This window comes from Archocentrus centrarchus, chromosome 6 (assembly GCF_007364275.1).
Source record: "Archocentrus centrarchus isolate MPI-CPG fArcCen1 chromosome 6, fArcCen1, whole genome shotgun sequence".
NCBI lineage: Eukaryota > Metazoa > Chordata > Actinopteri > Cichliformes > Cichlidae > Archocentrus > Archocentrus centrarchus.
The window spans coordinates 7,401,455-7,416,485 of NC_044351.1; the positions used below are offsets into that span (position 1 = coordinate 7,401,455).

The window sequence follows — 15,031 nt, forward strand, 5'->3', positions numbered from 1 at the left end:
CCTTGCGTCGCTCCAGAATCTCCTTTGGAAACTGGTCGTTGACGCTGAAGTCCGTCCCTCTCAGCTCCCGGCCGCGGCTCTTCACCAGCTCTTTTTCTTTGAAGTGTTCGAATTGGCCACGATCGGTCTGGGTCTGCGTGCTCCGGGTCGCTTCCCTCCCAGGCGGTGGACTCTATGGAAGGCGATGGTCTTCACGGCGTCCTCCGGGAGCTTCAGGTGAGTTTGGATAAATTCCTTCACTGTAGCCTCCGGGTCCTCCTCTGCCTTCTCCGGGATACCTGAAAACACAAGATTTTCTCTCATGCTGCGGGCCTGAAGCTCGATAATCGATTCTTTAATTTTCTTATTTTCTTCTGAGAGCCGGGTCGTTTCCTCGGTGAGGGAATTCACCGACTCTCTGAGGACAGCGTTTTCAGCAGCCAGTGTTTCCACCTGATGCTGGCTGAACTCGACTGACTCCCGCAGGGCCTGAAACTCCTTGTGAAGGATTTCAACCAGGGCCAAGCGGGCGTCAAAGCTGGACAATTTGTTATTAATGGACTCCAGAATGTCCACAATATTGGTGGTGGGTGGCGAAGTTGCCTCTGGGGAATCTTCTGGGCGGCTTCTTTTTGTGGACGGCGTTGCTTTGCTGGTGGAGGGAGTCGGCGTCTTGTCTGTTTTCCCCATGACGACTCGCTCAAAACACCCGTCGATGTACCGCAGCAAACTATCCAGGTCCTCTCCACCGTCCTCCAGATTGTTGAAAATAATTTAAGTTAGGCTAAGAAACTACCTATATTTTTTTAGTTTTAAGCCTGTCTAGTTATAAATTGGCGAGAAAAAAAAAGGCTAATCACGCAAATGTTTGCTGATAGAGTCACGCCGCCATTAACGATACTGCCGAGATTCACAAAGTCTCGCGTGACTACAGCATAGTCTCCTCTGTTCTGCTCTCGCCTCCTATTATTATTATTATTATTATTATTATATTTGTCTGGGCTCCATGAAAGCTTTTATTTCTAAAATAAATTCTCCTCCATCAAGGTCATCCCCAAAACTCGCTGCCATCATCATTAACAAGCTGCTCTATTTTTGAGAAACATTAAAAAAAAAAAACAGCCACATGTGCAAACCTCCACCACCCCCCACCCCCACCACCCACTCCTCCAAAAACAACCCATTTGACATTAAAGTTAAATGACAACCCTACACAGACACACACACACACTTACGTACACCTCTTTCCTCTGGCTATCAGCAGTTAATAAATAAAGGAAATGAGCAGAAAGAGCTCATTAATATCAGTGAAGGTGAGCTGCTAACAGCCCCAGGAGGCTGCTACTGTTTATACATGAGCGATGGGGGGGGGGGGGGGGGGGGGGGGGGGGGGGTCCTCCAGGGCTAAAAAATAAGGCAACAATGCCATTCCTTGAACAGCCATTTGAGACTGGCTCCAAAAGGCAGTCAGTCTCTATTCTTTTATACATGCATAAGCGTTATCTGCACAAAAGTGCTATCAGCATCAGCATTGTGTATGAAAAATGAAGCACTCCAAATATTTTTTTTTTTAATTCCTGAGATATTTCCACTGTATCACTGTGGGCAGTATAATGATGTAGTGGTTAGTATTGTCACATTGTCAGGAGGTCCTGGAGTTGAACCTGGAGTTTGCATGCTCTTTCTGTGCTTGCATGTGTTCTCTCTGGCACAGCTTTCTCCCAAAGACATTCATATTAGGTTATTAGTGATCCCAAATTGGCTGTAAATATGTATATGGATGTGAGTTTGACTGGCTGAGTTAGCCCTGTGATGGACTGATGAGCTGCCCGGGGACCAGACCCTCCAGTCCCAACATTCCTGGTGAAACCTTCTCAGTTGTCTAGTCACCCCAACAACCAGTTTAGGTTCTGGGGAGAGCCTTCGACCCTGGAATCTAGTTCTGGCTTAGCGGCTTTGCTTACCTTATTGTAAATAAAAATGTGTCTAAATCAGAGAAAGCTGTCTCCTCCAAGTCCACACCTCCACCCACTTTTTGGGTTTTGGCCTAAGCGGCACATGACAGGCTGGCATAGTAATATTCCACGAATTCCATACCGATGGTACATACACAGAGAAAAAGACACACAGAGAAAGAAAGTGAAGACAGAGGTGTTTCTCTCTCTCTTTACTTTCTTCCTCCTTTTTTTTCCTATTTTTCATGGTCCTCTCATTTTAGTCTAATTTTACTCTCTTCTCTCTCTTTGTATTACTAAAAATACTGACCTGTGTGTGTGTGTGTGTGTGTGTGTGTGTGTGTGTGTGTGTGTGTGTGTGTGTGTGTGTGTGTGTGTGTGTGTGTGTGTGTTTTAGCATTAGCATTAGTTTTGGCCTGAGTGTTAGTGTGACCTTGGGACCTGGACTAATTATTTCCATGCAGAGCACAGGGGTACAGAATGTTTCTCTGCCTCTAATAATTCATAAACAGTTTTACCAGGATGAACTCCAGCAAGACCTTAATTAGTCTGTGACACATAAATGGAGTCATATACAGAAGCTCCATCTAATTTTAAAAAATGTAATGCCATAAATGTGTTACATGTTATTCATTAATGTTAATAATACAAACAAGCTTTCTAAAAAAAAGAAAAAGTGAGTGCTACAGTAATTAATTAAAATAAATTGGACTGATCTTTCCACAGGAACCAACCCATTAGGTCAGGTATGCATGTTTAGTGACTTCTAGCATCCATGGAAAGAAATTTATGTTAAATGTGCACTGGACTTCTGTACATGGAAGTGCTATAATGTGTTAACATTGCAAAAGTGAATCCACACAATGAACTTCTCCAAACCCTAACCTGTGTGTTTTTGTCACTGCCAAACCACTTAACTCCTAATGTACACTGCTCAAAAAAATAAAGGGAACACTTAAAAAACACAATATAACTCCAAGTAAATCAAACTTCTGTGAGATCAAACTGTCCAGTTAGGAAGCAACACTGATTGACAATCAATTTCACATGCTGTTGTGCAAATGGAATAGAAAACAGGTGGAAATTATTGGCAATTAGCAAGACACACTCAATAAAGGAGTGGTTCTGCAGGTGGGGACCACAGACCACTTCTCAGTACCTATGCTTTCTGGCTGATGTTTTGGTCACTTTTGAATGTTGGTGGTGCTTTCACACTCGTGGTAGCATGAGACGGACTCTACAACCCACACAAGTGGCTCAGGTAGTGCAGCTCATCCAGGATGGCACATCAATGCGAGCTGTGGCAAGAAGTTTTGCTGTGTCTGTCAGAGTAGTATCCAGAGGCTGGAGGCACTACCAGGAGACAGGCCAGTACACCAGGAGACGTAGAGGAGGCTGTAGGAGGGCAACAACCCAGCAGCAGGACCGCTACCTCTGCCTTTGTGCAAGGAGGAACAGGAGGAGCACTGCCAGAGCCCTGCAAAATGACCTCCAGCAGGCCACAAATGTGCATGTGTCTGCACACACGGTTAAAAACCGACTCCATGAGGATGGTATGAGGGCCCGACGTCCACAGATGGGGGTTGTGGTCACAGACCAACACCGTGCAGGACGCTTGGCATTTGCCAGAGAACACCAGGATTGGCAAATTCGCCACTGGCAACCTGTGCTCTTCACAGATGAAAGCAGGTTCACACTGAGCACATGTGACAGACGTGACCGAGTCTGGAGATGCTGTGGAGAGCGATCTATTACAGTACCTGCAACATCCTTCAGCATGACTGGTTTGGCAGTGGGTCAGTAATGGTATGGGGTGGCATTTCTTTGGAGGGCCGCACAGCCCTCCATGTGCTTGCCAGTTCCTGCAAGATGAAGGCATTGAAGCTATGGACTGGACTTGTTTTAAGGACATTACATCAAAGTTGGATCAGCCTGTAGTGTGTTTTTCCACTTTAATTTTGTGTGTGACTCCAAATCCAGGCCTCCATTGGTTAATAAATTTGATTTCCATTGATGATTTTTGTGTGATTTTTGTTGTCAGCACATTCAACTTTGTACAGAACAAAGTATTCAATGAGAATATTTCATTCAGGTTTGGGGTTGGATTTGGACTGGCAACAAGCACAGGTCTCAGAAATAATGCTTTCTGGGTCTGAGGGTGTTGATTTGCACTGAGCCAAGCTGATCCTGGATAAGTCTGGAGGTGGTACTGGTGCCACAGCTTGGCTATGGTAAATGAACTAGCTATAATGCTTTTCTACTCAGTCTGAGCACTGAAAGCGCTTATACAACAAGTTTTACATTTACCCATGCACACCCGTTCATACAAGCACTTCCATATAAACTAAGCTAAGTGCTTTAATTATCTAACATTCACACACATTCATATACCGACGGTTGCGTCGGAGAGCAACTTGGGGTTAAGTACCTTGCCCAAGGATACATTGGCATGTAGCCTGGAGTAGCCAGGAATCAAACCCCTGACCTTCCGATCAGTAGGTGACCTGCTCTGAGCTCAGCTACTACCTCCTTCTTGCCTAGGACAGTTGTGAGTTGATTTTTGCTGCACCAGTGGCTAGGTGAATGTGTAAAAAGCCCACATTTAATCATATAATTTTTGCTAGAATCATTATTAATGCAATGTTTTCTTTTTTCCTTTCTTTTTTTTATTTAATGGAGTAGATATCATGTGCAGCACAGCGCTGCTGGGGCCTTCCTGTGTGGAATTTGCATGCTTTTCCCATGCTTGCGTGGCTTCTCTCTGAGCTTCACCCTACAGTCCAAACACATGCATATTAGGTTAACTGGTAGATATTAAAAGGTGGTAGGTGTGGATGTGAGTGTGAATGGTTGTACTGTACTCCAGTATTTCCAGGTCATGGGCAGGAGGACTGGGGAGACGAGAAGAAACAATTTAGAAAGTGAGTGCAGAAATGTACCATCAGATTTTGATCCACTGTGTAATACCATCTGGAAAGCGTCTGATTGGCAACACTTCATCTTTCAGCATCCCAAACACGCTACCATTAAATTAAAAACATACCTGGATAGAAAAACACACAGTGGAACACAATCAATGGATTGGCCTCCCCAGAGCCCGGACCTTAATATTATTAAAGAAGTGTGGGATCATCTTGACAGATAAGGGAGCTCAAGGCAGCCGACATCCAAAGACTTTTGGAATTTCCTCCAAGTAGCTTGGACAACTTTTTCTACCTAAAGGAAGAAAGAAAGCCTATTTTGGAACCTCTACTTTAGCCATGATAATGATTAAATGCAGAGTGGAGTATAAACAAAGTAAATAAGGTGAATGGGAACCCCCCCCCAGCAGACTAGGTCTATAGCAGCATAACTAAGGGATGGTTCAGGGTCACCTGATCCAGCCCTAACTATAAGCTTGATCAAAAAGGAAAGTTTTAATCCTAATCTTAAAAATAGAGAGGGTGTCTGTCTCCTGAATCCAAGCTGGGAGCTGGTTCCACGGAAGAGGCGCCTGAAAGCTGACATTCTACTTTTAAGTATCCTAGGAACGACAAGTAAGCCAGCAGTCTAAGAGCAAAGTGCTCTATTGGGGTGATACGGTACTATGAGGTCTTTGAGATAAGATGGGGCCTGATTATTCAAGACCTTGTAGGTGAGGAGAAGGATTTTAAATTCTATTCTAGATTTAACAGGGAGCCAATGAAGAGAAGCCAATATGGGAGAAATATGCTCTCTCTTTCTAGTCCCTGTCAGTACGCTAGCTCTAGCTTACAAATACAGTTGTTAATGCACTAATGAGTAAGGAGAGTATGTTGAGAAGGTGAAAGGAATACTATGAAGAGGTGATGAAGGGAGAAAATGAGAAAGAGAGGAGGATGGATGGAAGAAGGTTAGTGAATGTGGAAGTGCAGAGGATTAGTAAGGAGGAAGTGAGGACAGCTGTCTAGGAGAGGCAGTGGAATTTTTAACCAGATTGTTAAACACAATTTTGGAGAGTTGGAGAATGCTTGAGGACTGGAGAAGAACTGTACAGGTACCAATTTTCAAGAAGAAGAGTGGTGTGCAGAACTGTTTGAACTACAGAGGGTTGATGAACCACAACATGACACAATGGGAAAGAGCTGCTGAAGCTAGGTCAAAAAGAGGGGTGACAATCAGTAAGCAGCAGTTGTCATGGCCGGGGAGGAAACGGACGAGGAAGGACCAACATGAAGGACTCCAGAAGCAAACATAACTTAAAAGGGGATTTATTTCACCGGGGAAACACAAAATACAAAAACCTTGGAAGGGAGGCACAGGGAGACGAAGGGCAGGCACAGGGAACACAGGAACATGCGGGCACAAAACATCAACGACGCGACAAGAAACACATGAAAACTGAGGGCTTAAATACACAATGGGTAATCAGGGCAAGAGGAAACAGCAGGGAACAACAGGTGAGGCAAATGAAACTAATTACACAGGGGAAGCAAAGCTAAACACAAAGCACAAGGAAATCACACTGGCAAGAATAAAACAGGAAGTGAACAACCAAGGAACACGCAGACGAGTCACAACACTGGGAACATGACAAACATACAGGGAGGACAAACTCAGGAAATAAACTATTAACACAAAACGCTGGGCAAACAGCCCAGGACATGACAGCAGTATGGCTTCATGCTGATGAAGAGCACTATAGATGTGATGTTTGCTTTGAGAGTGTTGATGGAGAAGTATAGAGAAGGTCAGAATTAGGTGAGCTTTTTCTTTGTGGATCTAACGAAAGCATATGATAGGGTGCCGAGAGAAAAACTGTGGTACTGTATGAGGAAGTCAGGAGTGGTGGAGGATTATGTGCGGGTTGTGTAGGACATGTATAAAAGCAAGCCAAAAAGACAGTGTGGTGTGTGGTAGGAGTGACAGATAGGTTCAGGGTTGGGGGTGAGATTACATCAGTTCATCTATGGGGAGAAGTATGCCTCAAAAGTGTAACAAATGCATATGATCCATGAGCGTAAACTAAGATTTACAAATGTGTACATTTGTAGTGATTTTTGTGTAACTTTTACAAATGTGTACTCCAATCCACACACAAATGTAAAGCAATTTGATCACACCTAAAACTATTTTACAAATGCGTGCATCCAAATATGAATAAATTGTGATCATTTACACACATTTCACAAATCTGATCATTTTTTCTTTCAAAATGCTTCTTGTACATAAAAATGTTTAAAAATACAAGTAACATCCCTTTCCCTCACTCACAAAACTTAAATGCCTGTGGACGAATCGCCTGAAACGCACAGATCACGTCAAATGCCCACGTGGGGTTTTGAGACAAACGTACGTTGCGTTCAAACACCAGTGGGAACCTGGGACATCTGGGCTTCCCTTAGATTTCTGCGGTTTTTCAAATAAAGTGGACGTTTCTTTTTCTAAATAAACAGAACAGCTCATCAGCCCTCTACTATGGAGATTAATGTATGGTTAAAATAAGCTGGTGTCAAATTCGTGATGCCCTTCTACTGAGAAAAGTCAGTCATTGCTCACTTGCAGGTAAAGAGCAGGTAAATAGCTCAGCTGCAAAACCATCAGGTCAATCAGATACTGGGCGGGGCCAAGGTTCAACACTACAAAGCCACCTTTTGCACAGGTGCGCAAGTTTCAAACCGATGAACAAGAGTAAACACATGACTGACACAATGCTCAGAACCTCTTTTTGTCTCATCTGTGGAGCTTTAGCAGCAGCTCAGCAGGTCAACCAGATCATCCATCCTGCAGCTAATAGGTTTGGAAACCACAGACCAAACCAGCATGAAGCCCAGAAACCAGCAGGTACACCTGACCCACAATACAGGAGCTAGTGGTTTGCATATCACTGTGAGTTATACGTGTATAATTGTGTATGTGAAAAATAAACCTAATCTTAATGTAATATTGTTAAAAGCACTGACGTGTTTACACTTTGGCCCTTAGAACATTTCTGATTCTTATGATCATGAATTTTCACTGTGGCGTACACCTTTTCTCAGTGCAGTGTATGAGCTGTAAATTGCTCTTTGCTGCCCTCTGTGGCTAAAGAACAAAAAAAAAACTTAACTGTGGTTTGTGCCATATTGGCAGGAAGAAATGCTTGAACAGTCTATTCTGAAATATTTGTGTGTTTTGTTTAGTAAAAATATCTTTGGTTTTTACAAAAGTTAACCTCCCAATGAGGTTTTATTGGCTGCTGTTGTTTGATCAGTGTGTTAAAGAACAAATCAAACTGAGAGAAGTCACATTGCCTCCTAAGCAGTCACGCAGGAGAAACAGCTTTTCCACGAACCATTGTCTTGGAGATTTCCAGAGCCACCAGGTAAAGACGCACCTCAGTTCCCTCCAAACTTTGAGTTGAGAACTCCAAAGGCACCTGACAGCATCAGGGCCACCTGTGGGGCCAGCTCTGTCAGAGTAGAAGCCAAGAGAGATCTGCTGGGGACTGGTAATCTGGTTCAGACTGCAGATGTCACACTGGGAGGATGTGCTGCCACAGGGGAAGATCCTGAGGCTCAGATCCTAATCTTTGAGTCAGAGCTGCACAACTGTGGCAGCCAGTTGCAGGTGAGGATTACACGTTCAAATGAATCTACACCTTCACCAAGATCTGACATTTACTTTTCAGATTATAATTTTCATGTGTCCTTTTTAGATTTCACTGTTTCTGGTATTCAGTCAACTAAATTATGTTGTTTGTAAACCTTTAAAATGGAGGCAAATTTGAAAAATTTACGTAAAGGCCTAAAAGAAACAAACTTGGTTTTGACTGTACTCCACTTGGAGCCTCAAATAGACCAGTCAGTGTCAATATGGGCTCATAATAGTGTTTGTGTGCAAATCTACATTAATGGAACTTTAAATATTTGTAAACCTATGTTTCAGATGTCTGAGGACTCATTTGTTTATGTCTTCATGCTGATCTACACACCCAGCCCTCTGGGGACCAGTCCCATCGTCCGAACCGGAGAGATCTCCGTCAGCATCGAGTGTCATTACCAGAGGTCAGGCTTTTTATTTTTCAAGCTAAAAACCAAAGATATACGTATATTTGAAAGAGCTAAACCCAGAAATCAGACTTTTAGTCAGGTTTTTTTCTTTATCAGGTGTTCAGTTGATTTTTGTTTCGTTTCAGGAAGAATAATGTGAGCAGTAGCCTGCTGAAGCCCACTTGGGCTCCTTTCACTGAGACCAAAACATCAGAGGAAAGTCTCTACTTCTCCCTCAGACTTATGACTGGTGGGCCTTGTTCTTGTTCATATATTATTGTAAATTTACAGCTACTGTGATTACTTCTGCTCTTTTCTTTTTGTCCTATCTCTCTCAGATGATTGGCAGTTCCCTCTTTCAACCACTCGGTTCTTTGTAGGGGACATGATGAAGTTTGAAGCTTCAGTCAAACAGTTTCACCATGTCCCTCTCAAAGTAACCGTAGACAGCTGTGTGGTAACCGTTGTCCCAAATGTTGATACTGTCCCTCGATACACATTTTTGGGAAATCATGGGTCAGTTTATTGGACTTTAGTTCAAAAATACATTCTTGTTATTTGCATGCTTGAGCCTTGCTGTCCTAAATGATTTAACATGAGTCCTTTGTGTTGCATTCAGGTGTCTGTTTGACAGTCAGCTGAGAGGATCCAGCTCTCAATTCCTGCCTCAGTCTCACAGTGACAAACTACAGTTTGAGTTAGAGGCCTTCAGGTTCCAGCAGGACAATAGCGGCGTGGTAAGACACATTCAACAGCTGTCCTGCCAGGCAGGGGATGGTTTACATCATTGCACAAATTTTGATTTTGCTTCTTTGTCTCTCCAGATCTACATCACCTGCAGCCTGAGAGCTACAGAAGCTGCTGCAACTGCCAATGCTACCAGCAAGGCCTGTTCATTCTCCAGTAGGTGAGACATGAGCAACTCCCATCCTCTATGCTGCAAATGTCATTCTTTTTTTTAAAAAATAAAATCATTTTAAACTTTCCGCTGAGATTTCTCTTTAATATGCTGATTGTATTTGGTGCACTCCACTAAGAAGTGTTGTAATGATGTGTGTTTTGAGCAGATATCAGTATTTTAAGAGGAGCCTTTAATTGACAGGTGGAGGGAGGCCAGTGGCATCCATCATGCCTGCTCCTGCTGTGACACAGACTGTAGGACAAATGGAAAGATTGGCCAGACTGGAAAGGGTAAGCAGGTGCACTCTGACACTAAACGTTTTGTGCCATTGGGACATTTGTTTTGTTTAAAATTGGGACACACAAATTTGGGATCTGGATACATTTACTGTCTAATGCATCCATGAAATACTCAGAATTATCAGGTATGAAATCTGATTAAAGAACAACATCCTTGTTCTTAATCATTCAAAACACTAAACATTTCAGCCTCTTAAGCCCAATTTTGGCGAGAACCCCTAAAATTTACACAATACAGTTTTTGTCAGTTTCAATACACAAATCAAAAACATTAAGGTTGATGTCACATTGTTGCAGGTACACAGTGGGAACAGGAAATGACTGTTGGACCAATCACAGTAAAGGAGAGATTTCTAAGATGAAAAAGAGCTTTGTTTAAAAAAAAATAAAATAAAATCATAATAAAGCTCTCACGCTAATAAGACCCTGGTGTGTCCTTGATTTGATTTTTATTTTTTATTTTTTTTAACTTGTTTCTTTTTTTTCCTATTACGGAGATGTGTGTGTTTAACTGACTGTTTCTGGGTTTATTAGGCTGCCATGTACATATGTCAGCAAATGTTTACTGTAGTAATTGTCTTTCATTCTTTCACTCATTGTTCTGTCACACATGCTAAACTTTGGTCACTTCCTGATTGTCTCTTCCTCTTGGGACTGCTGACCTTTGACCTTCAAGCTGAGTTGTGCAGATTCAGGCTCAATCTATTTTAAATCAGTCAGCAGCGATTGGTGCTGTGCAGGGCCAGCTGCTCTGCTCCTCCACCATCGTCCATTTTGGATGACATCACCTGAGTAGACACTGCTGGGAAAGTCTTGTCACCATGTATCAGAGCGGGCTGTTCTCCTGACCTACACCGTCCTCCTCCACATCACCCTCAAGCCGCCTTGTTTCCTCACCACTGCTTGAGCATCCATCATGGGCCAGAGAAAAGACTTCCTGTCGGACTCATCAGTCTCTGCTCTGTCTCTCAGGGGAGGAGAGGATGACTGCTGACTGGATGACCTCAAACCAAGGTCAGAGGCTCAAACTCTCAAGGCTTGAAATTAAAAGTTAAGTTATTAAATGAACAAAATAATCCAATCAACAAAATGTATAATGGTGAACTTTGTTTTAAAATATTGTTTACTTTTTACAAGTTAACTCATGCAGCGCCTCAAATATCTTTGCTATTTGAACTTGTGGCAACTTCAGCTGCTAATATTTACAGAAAAACCTTGAAGAGTTGCACTTATTAGAGAACAGCATCTACACAATCAAACTTTAGTGGAATGCCCATAGCTTGGCATTTATTGTAAATCCTATTGTAAATAGTGTGGTGGTTAGCACTGCTGCCTCACAGCTACAATGACAATTAGAAGGCCTTTGGTTTGATTCCCCCTTGGCATGGGCCTCTCTCTGCGTGGAGTTTGCATGTTCTCCCCATGTCTGTGTGGGTTTCCTCCTTCAGTCCAAAGACATGCAGTTAGTGTAGTTAGGTTAATTGGTCACACTAAATTGCCCATAGGCGTGAATGTGAGTGTGACTGGTTGTCTGTGTCTCTGTGTTGGCCCTGCCACAGGCTGGCAACCTGAACAGGGTGTACCCTGCCTCTTGCCCCATGACAGCTGGGATAGGCTCCAGGGATAGACCCTGAACAGGATAAGAGGATGGATGGATGATGGCTAAATTTGCACATCTTAATCTAAAAATCCCTTCCTAACCAGGCTCAGTAATGTATTCACATGAATAAATGCTTTTCAGTGGGATACAAATATGGGACTTTTCTAAACAGTGGGTCCACACACTAAAAATAAATAAACTGGCGTAGTTTTTGTGACTTTTAAATTGTGGGGCAAAGGATGTATGAGCTGCCGGTGCCTTTTCTGTGGTTTTGCCCATTCATTGAGCAGCCAAAAGATTTGAGTGTGAACTGTAGGAGTCATGTTGATGGTGTTCTTTACTTATTAGAGCAGCATTTTATTTATTTTGGTAATGTAGAAAACTGAAACTTTTCTTCACTCTTTCCGCAATAAAGATGATATTCGACAACAACTCTAATAGGCATCCAAGGGAGAGCTAAGACATCTCAGGCTGATCATCAATTTTATAAATGGATGGTTTAGAAAATACAAAGATTTTTAAACATAATTAAATTCATTTCTTCTAGAATTTTTTTTTTTCTTTATTTTAAATCAGGCTGCATGTGGCCCACAAACTAAGATGAGTTTGGCATTCTTGTTTTAAACTCAGTAAAGCATGTAATCATGAATTATTTTATTTTATTTTCCCTTTTAGCATTATCTGTGTTGGCTGCATTGCTTTTTTTTTTTTAAATCTACTGTTGTTGCTGTTTGGTTCTGTGATCAAATCTGCTTCAACTCCAGTCCACACATCCTTTTCAAGCCTGCATTGATTTGACCAGTGAAGGCTAGGGTGAGCCTGGCCATGGCAAAACCTCTGCTCCAAAGAGGTTTTCAGGTGTTGTGCAGGTACATCAGGAACATGGTGTTGAGAAAGTGTTTGAGCTAAAATGACATTTGAATTTTTATATGTTCAGATTAAGCCAGTCATATATATATATATTTAAAAAAAAACAAAACAAAAACTGAAGCCTTAAAGAGTATACAGTTTGTGTACATACAGAGAATAGTAAGTAACCTTACTCAGTGACAGCAGCTCCCCCTGCTGTTGCTGAGTGAGGTTTTCTGGTTTTTTAATAAAACTGGAAGAACTTACTGCCATTCTAGAAACATGAAAATTTAGAATAATCTGTATGTCCTTGAAAATAGATTTTTGTTGTCCAACACTTGTTATACACAGGTGTGTGTGTGGGGGGGGGCGGCATCTAAAGAGTTGGTGTTAAAGAAAAGCCCATAGATTCCCAGTCTCTTCACACTGACCAGAGTTCCCTTGTATGTAATTTTTGATGCAAAAAAAAAAAAAAAAGTTGCCTCTGTGCATTGTACTGTAATGTTAATAAGGCATCAGTGGTATTCTGTGTTTGAATGATTTAACACAAAAGAGGAACTTTTACTTTTTAAAGGTGGAAAGTAACTGAAGTGGTAAAGTATTATACTAAAGTTTAATTATGAGGTGCTTGAGAATTGTCCCTTTGGTATTCACTGATCTGCATTTCAGGGACATTTACATTATATTTACTTTGATCCTGTAAGTTAAATTTGTTATGGCATTTTTTTTTTTAGTACATTTTTGTACTGGTGCTCCTACTTCAAGATACTATTCAATTTTGAAATGCTCCCTTGGGTTCAATGTACTTTAAAGCACTTTAAAAACAGCAACTGCAACAAAGGGCTGTACAATGAAAAAGAGCAAAAATAACAAGAACAAAAATTAATGAGATCTCAAAGTATACTAAAAGCCAGTGAATAAAAATGTCTTTAGAAGTTTAAAGTTTACAATGACGGGGCCCTCCTAATATGTAAAGGGAGATTGTTCCATAAAATAGGGGCAGCAATGCTAAAAGCTCTATCGCCTCTGAGCTTTAGCTTGGATCTTGGGACCTCAAGTAGCAGCTGATCAGCTGATCTGAGGCAGCGAGTTGGGAGATAAGGAGTTATTAGCTCAGACAGGTACGATGGAGCTAGACCATGGAGACATTTGAACACAAAAGAATTTTAAAACAGACTCTGTAGTGAACTGGTAGCCAGTACAGAGAAACCAAAATAGGAGAAATACGCTCCCTCCTTCCAACACCAGTCAGGAGCCGAGCAGCAGCATTTTGAATCAGCTGACGTCGTCTGAGGGAGGACTGACTGATACCAAAATAAAGGGCATTACAGTAGTCGAGCCTAGTTGTGATCATAGCAGGGATCACCAACTCCAAGTGCTGCTTAGAAAGGAGGGGCTTAACCTTAGTTAATTGTCTTAAATGATGAAAGCAAGAGCGGACTACTGCCCCAACCTGGCGATCAAATTTCAGTTCATATAGTCAAGTTCGAAGCCCAGGTTAGACAGTCTGCTTTAAGTAAGGGGCTAAGGGTCCCAGGTCACTTTTAGATGAATCCTGCAGGCTACTCGGACAGAACACTATCACTTCTGTTTTATTTCCATTAAAGCTTAAAAAATTAAGGGCCATCCACGTTTTAATGTCCTCCAAACATAGCAATAATGATTTAATCGAGGAGGCATCTCTCTTCAAGGACATATACATTTGAATGTTGTCTGTATAGCAATGGAAGGAAATTCCATGCTTCCACAGAATTAAGCCCAAAGGCAGTAAGAGAAAGAAAAGCAGTGGGCCAAGAATTGAGCCCTGAGCAGCCCCACAAGATAATGGGGCAGGTAAGGACTCTGCGTCAGCTAGTTTAACAGATATAGACCTGCCAGACAAATAGGAACCGAACCATTTTAAAACAGTACCATGAAAGCCAACATTGGTATTTAAACAGGACAATAAGATACTGTCTAAAAGCACAAGAACGACATAGTTCCCAGAGTCATTAGCCCTAAGAACATCATTTAGAACCCTTACCAAGGCCGATTCGGTACTATGCTGAGCTTTGAAACCAGATTGAAATGGCTCTAAAATGTTGTTGGTCTAAAAAAGGCTTTATTTCATCATGCTGCTAACATAAACTGTGAATGGATGGTATTTACAGTACTGCGGTTACGATGGGCTGTAGCCATGGGACTCGCACTGAGACTCTTGGTGATAGATGGTTAGTTTGAAGCTGTAATACAGTATTTCATAGCTGGTTTGCAATAAAAGGTGATATTGGGCATTTTTCTAGGTATATTTGCACTGCAGTTAGCACTCTGCACTTTTAGAAAACAACTGCACCTTAAGAAGCAGTGCCTTGCACATGAGAATGTTTGGGGGGATTTTGGTTGTTTTTTTGTTTTTTTTTTTTATATTTTAATGATTTCATGTGTGTGATTCTATCTTCCAGGTGCTTGAGCAGCTACTT

General features: G+C 41.9%; 1 protein-coding gene across 1 annotated transcript; it reads left to right on the forward strand.

The window, feature by feature from the left end:
- Positions 1 to 7,591: 7,591 nt before the first annotated feature.
- Positions 7,592 to 10,539, forward strand: LOC115781979 (zona pellucida sperm-binding protein 3-like). Its single transcript, XM_030731940.1, has 9 exons — positions 7,592 to 7,736; positions 8,194 to 8,501; positions 8,820 to 8,938; positions 9,070 to 9,173; positions 9,262 to 9,439; positions 9,543 to 9,660; positions 9,748 to 9,830; positions 10,026 to 10,114; positions 10,421 to 10,539. Exons 1-9 carry the CDS (start codon positions 7,592 to 7,594, stop codon positions 10,483 to 10,485), a joined length of 1,209 nt encoding a protein of 402 aa, XP_030587800.1. The 3' UTR covers positions 10,486 to 10,539.
- The last annotated feature ends 4,492 nt before the right edge of the window (positions 10,540 to 15,031 follow it).

What these genes read in the sequence shown, in the direction of transcription:
- LOC115781979 (XM_030731940.1), top strand. Translation starts at nt 7,592, where the DNA reads ATGACTGACACAATGCTCAGAACCTCTTTTTGTCTCATCTGTGGAGCT. An exon ending in TGAAGCCCAGAAACCAGCAG is followed by an intron (nt 7,737 to 8,193) that starts GTACACCTGACC and finishes TTGCCTCCTAAG; the next exon opens with CAGTCACGCAGGAGAAACAG. An exon ending in GCCTGTTCATTCTCCAGTAG is followed by an intron (nt 9,831 to 10,025) that starts GTGAGACATGAG and finishes TTTAATTGACAG; the next exon opens with GTGGAGGGAGGCCAGTGGCA.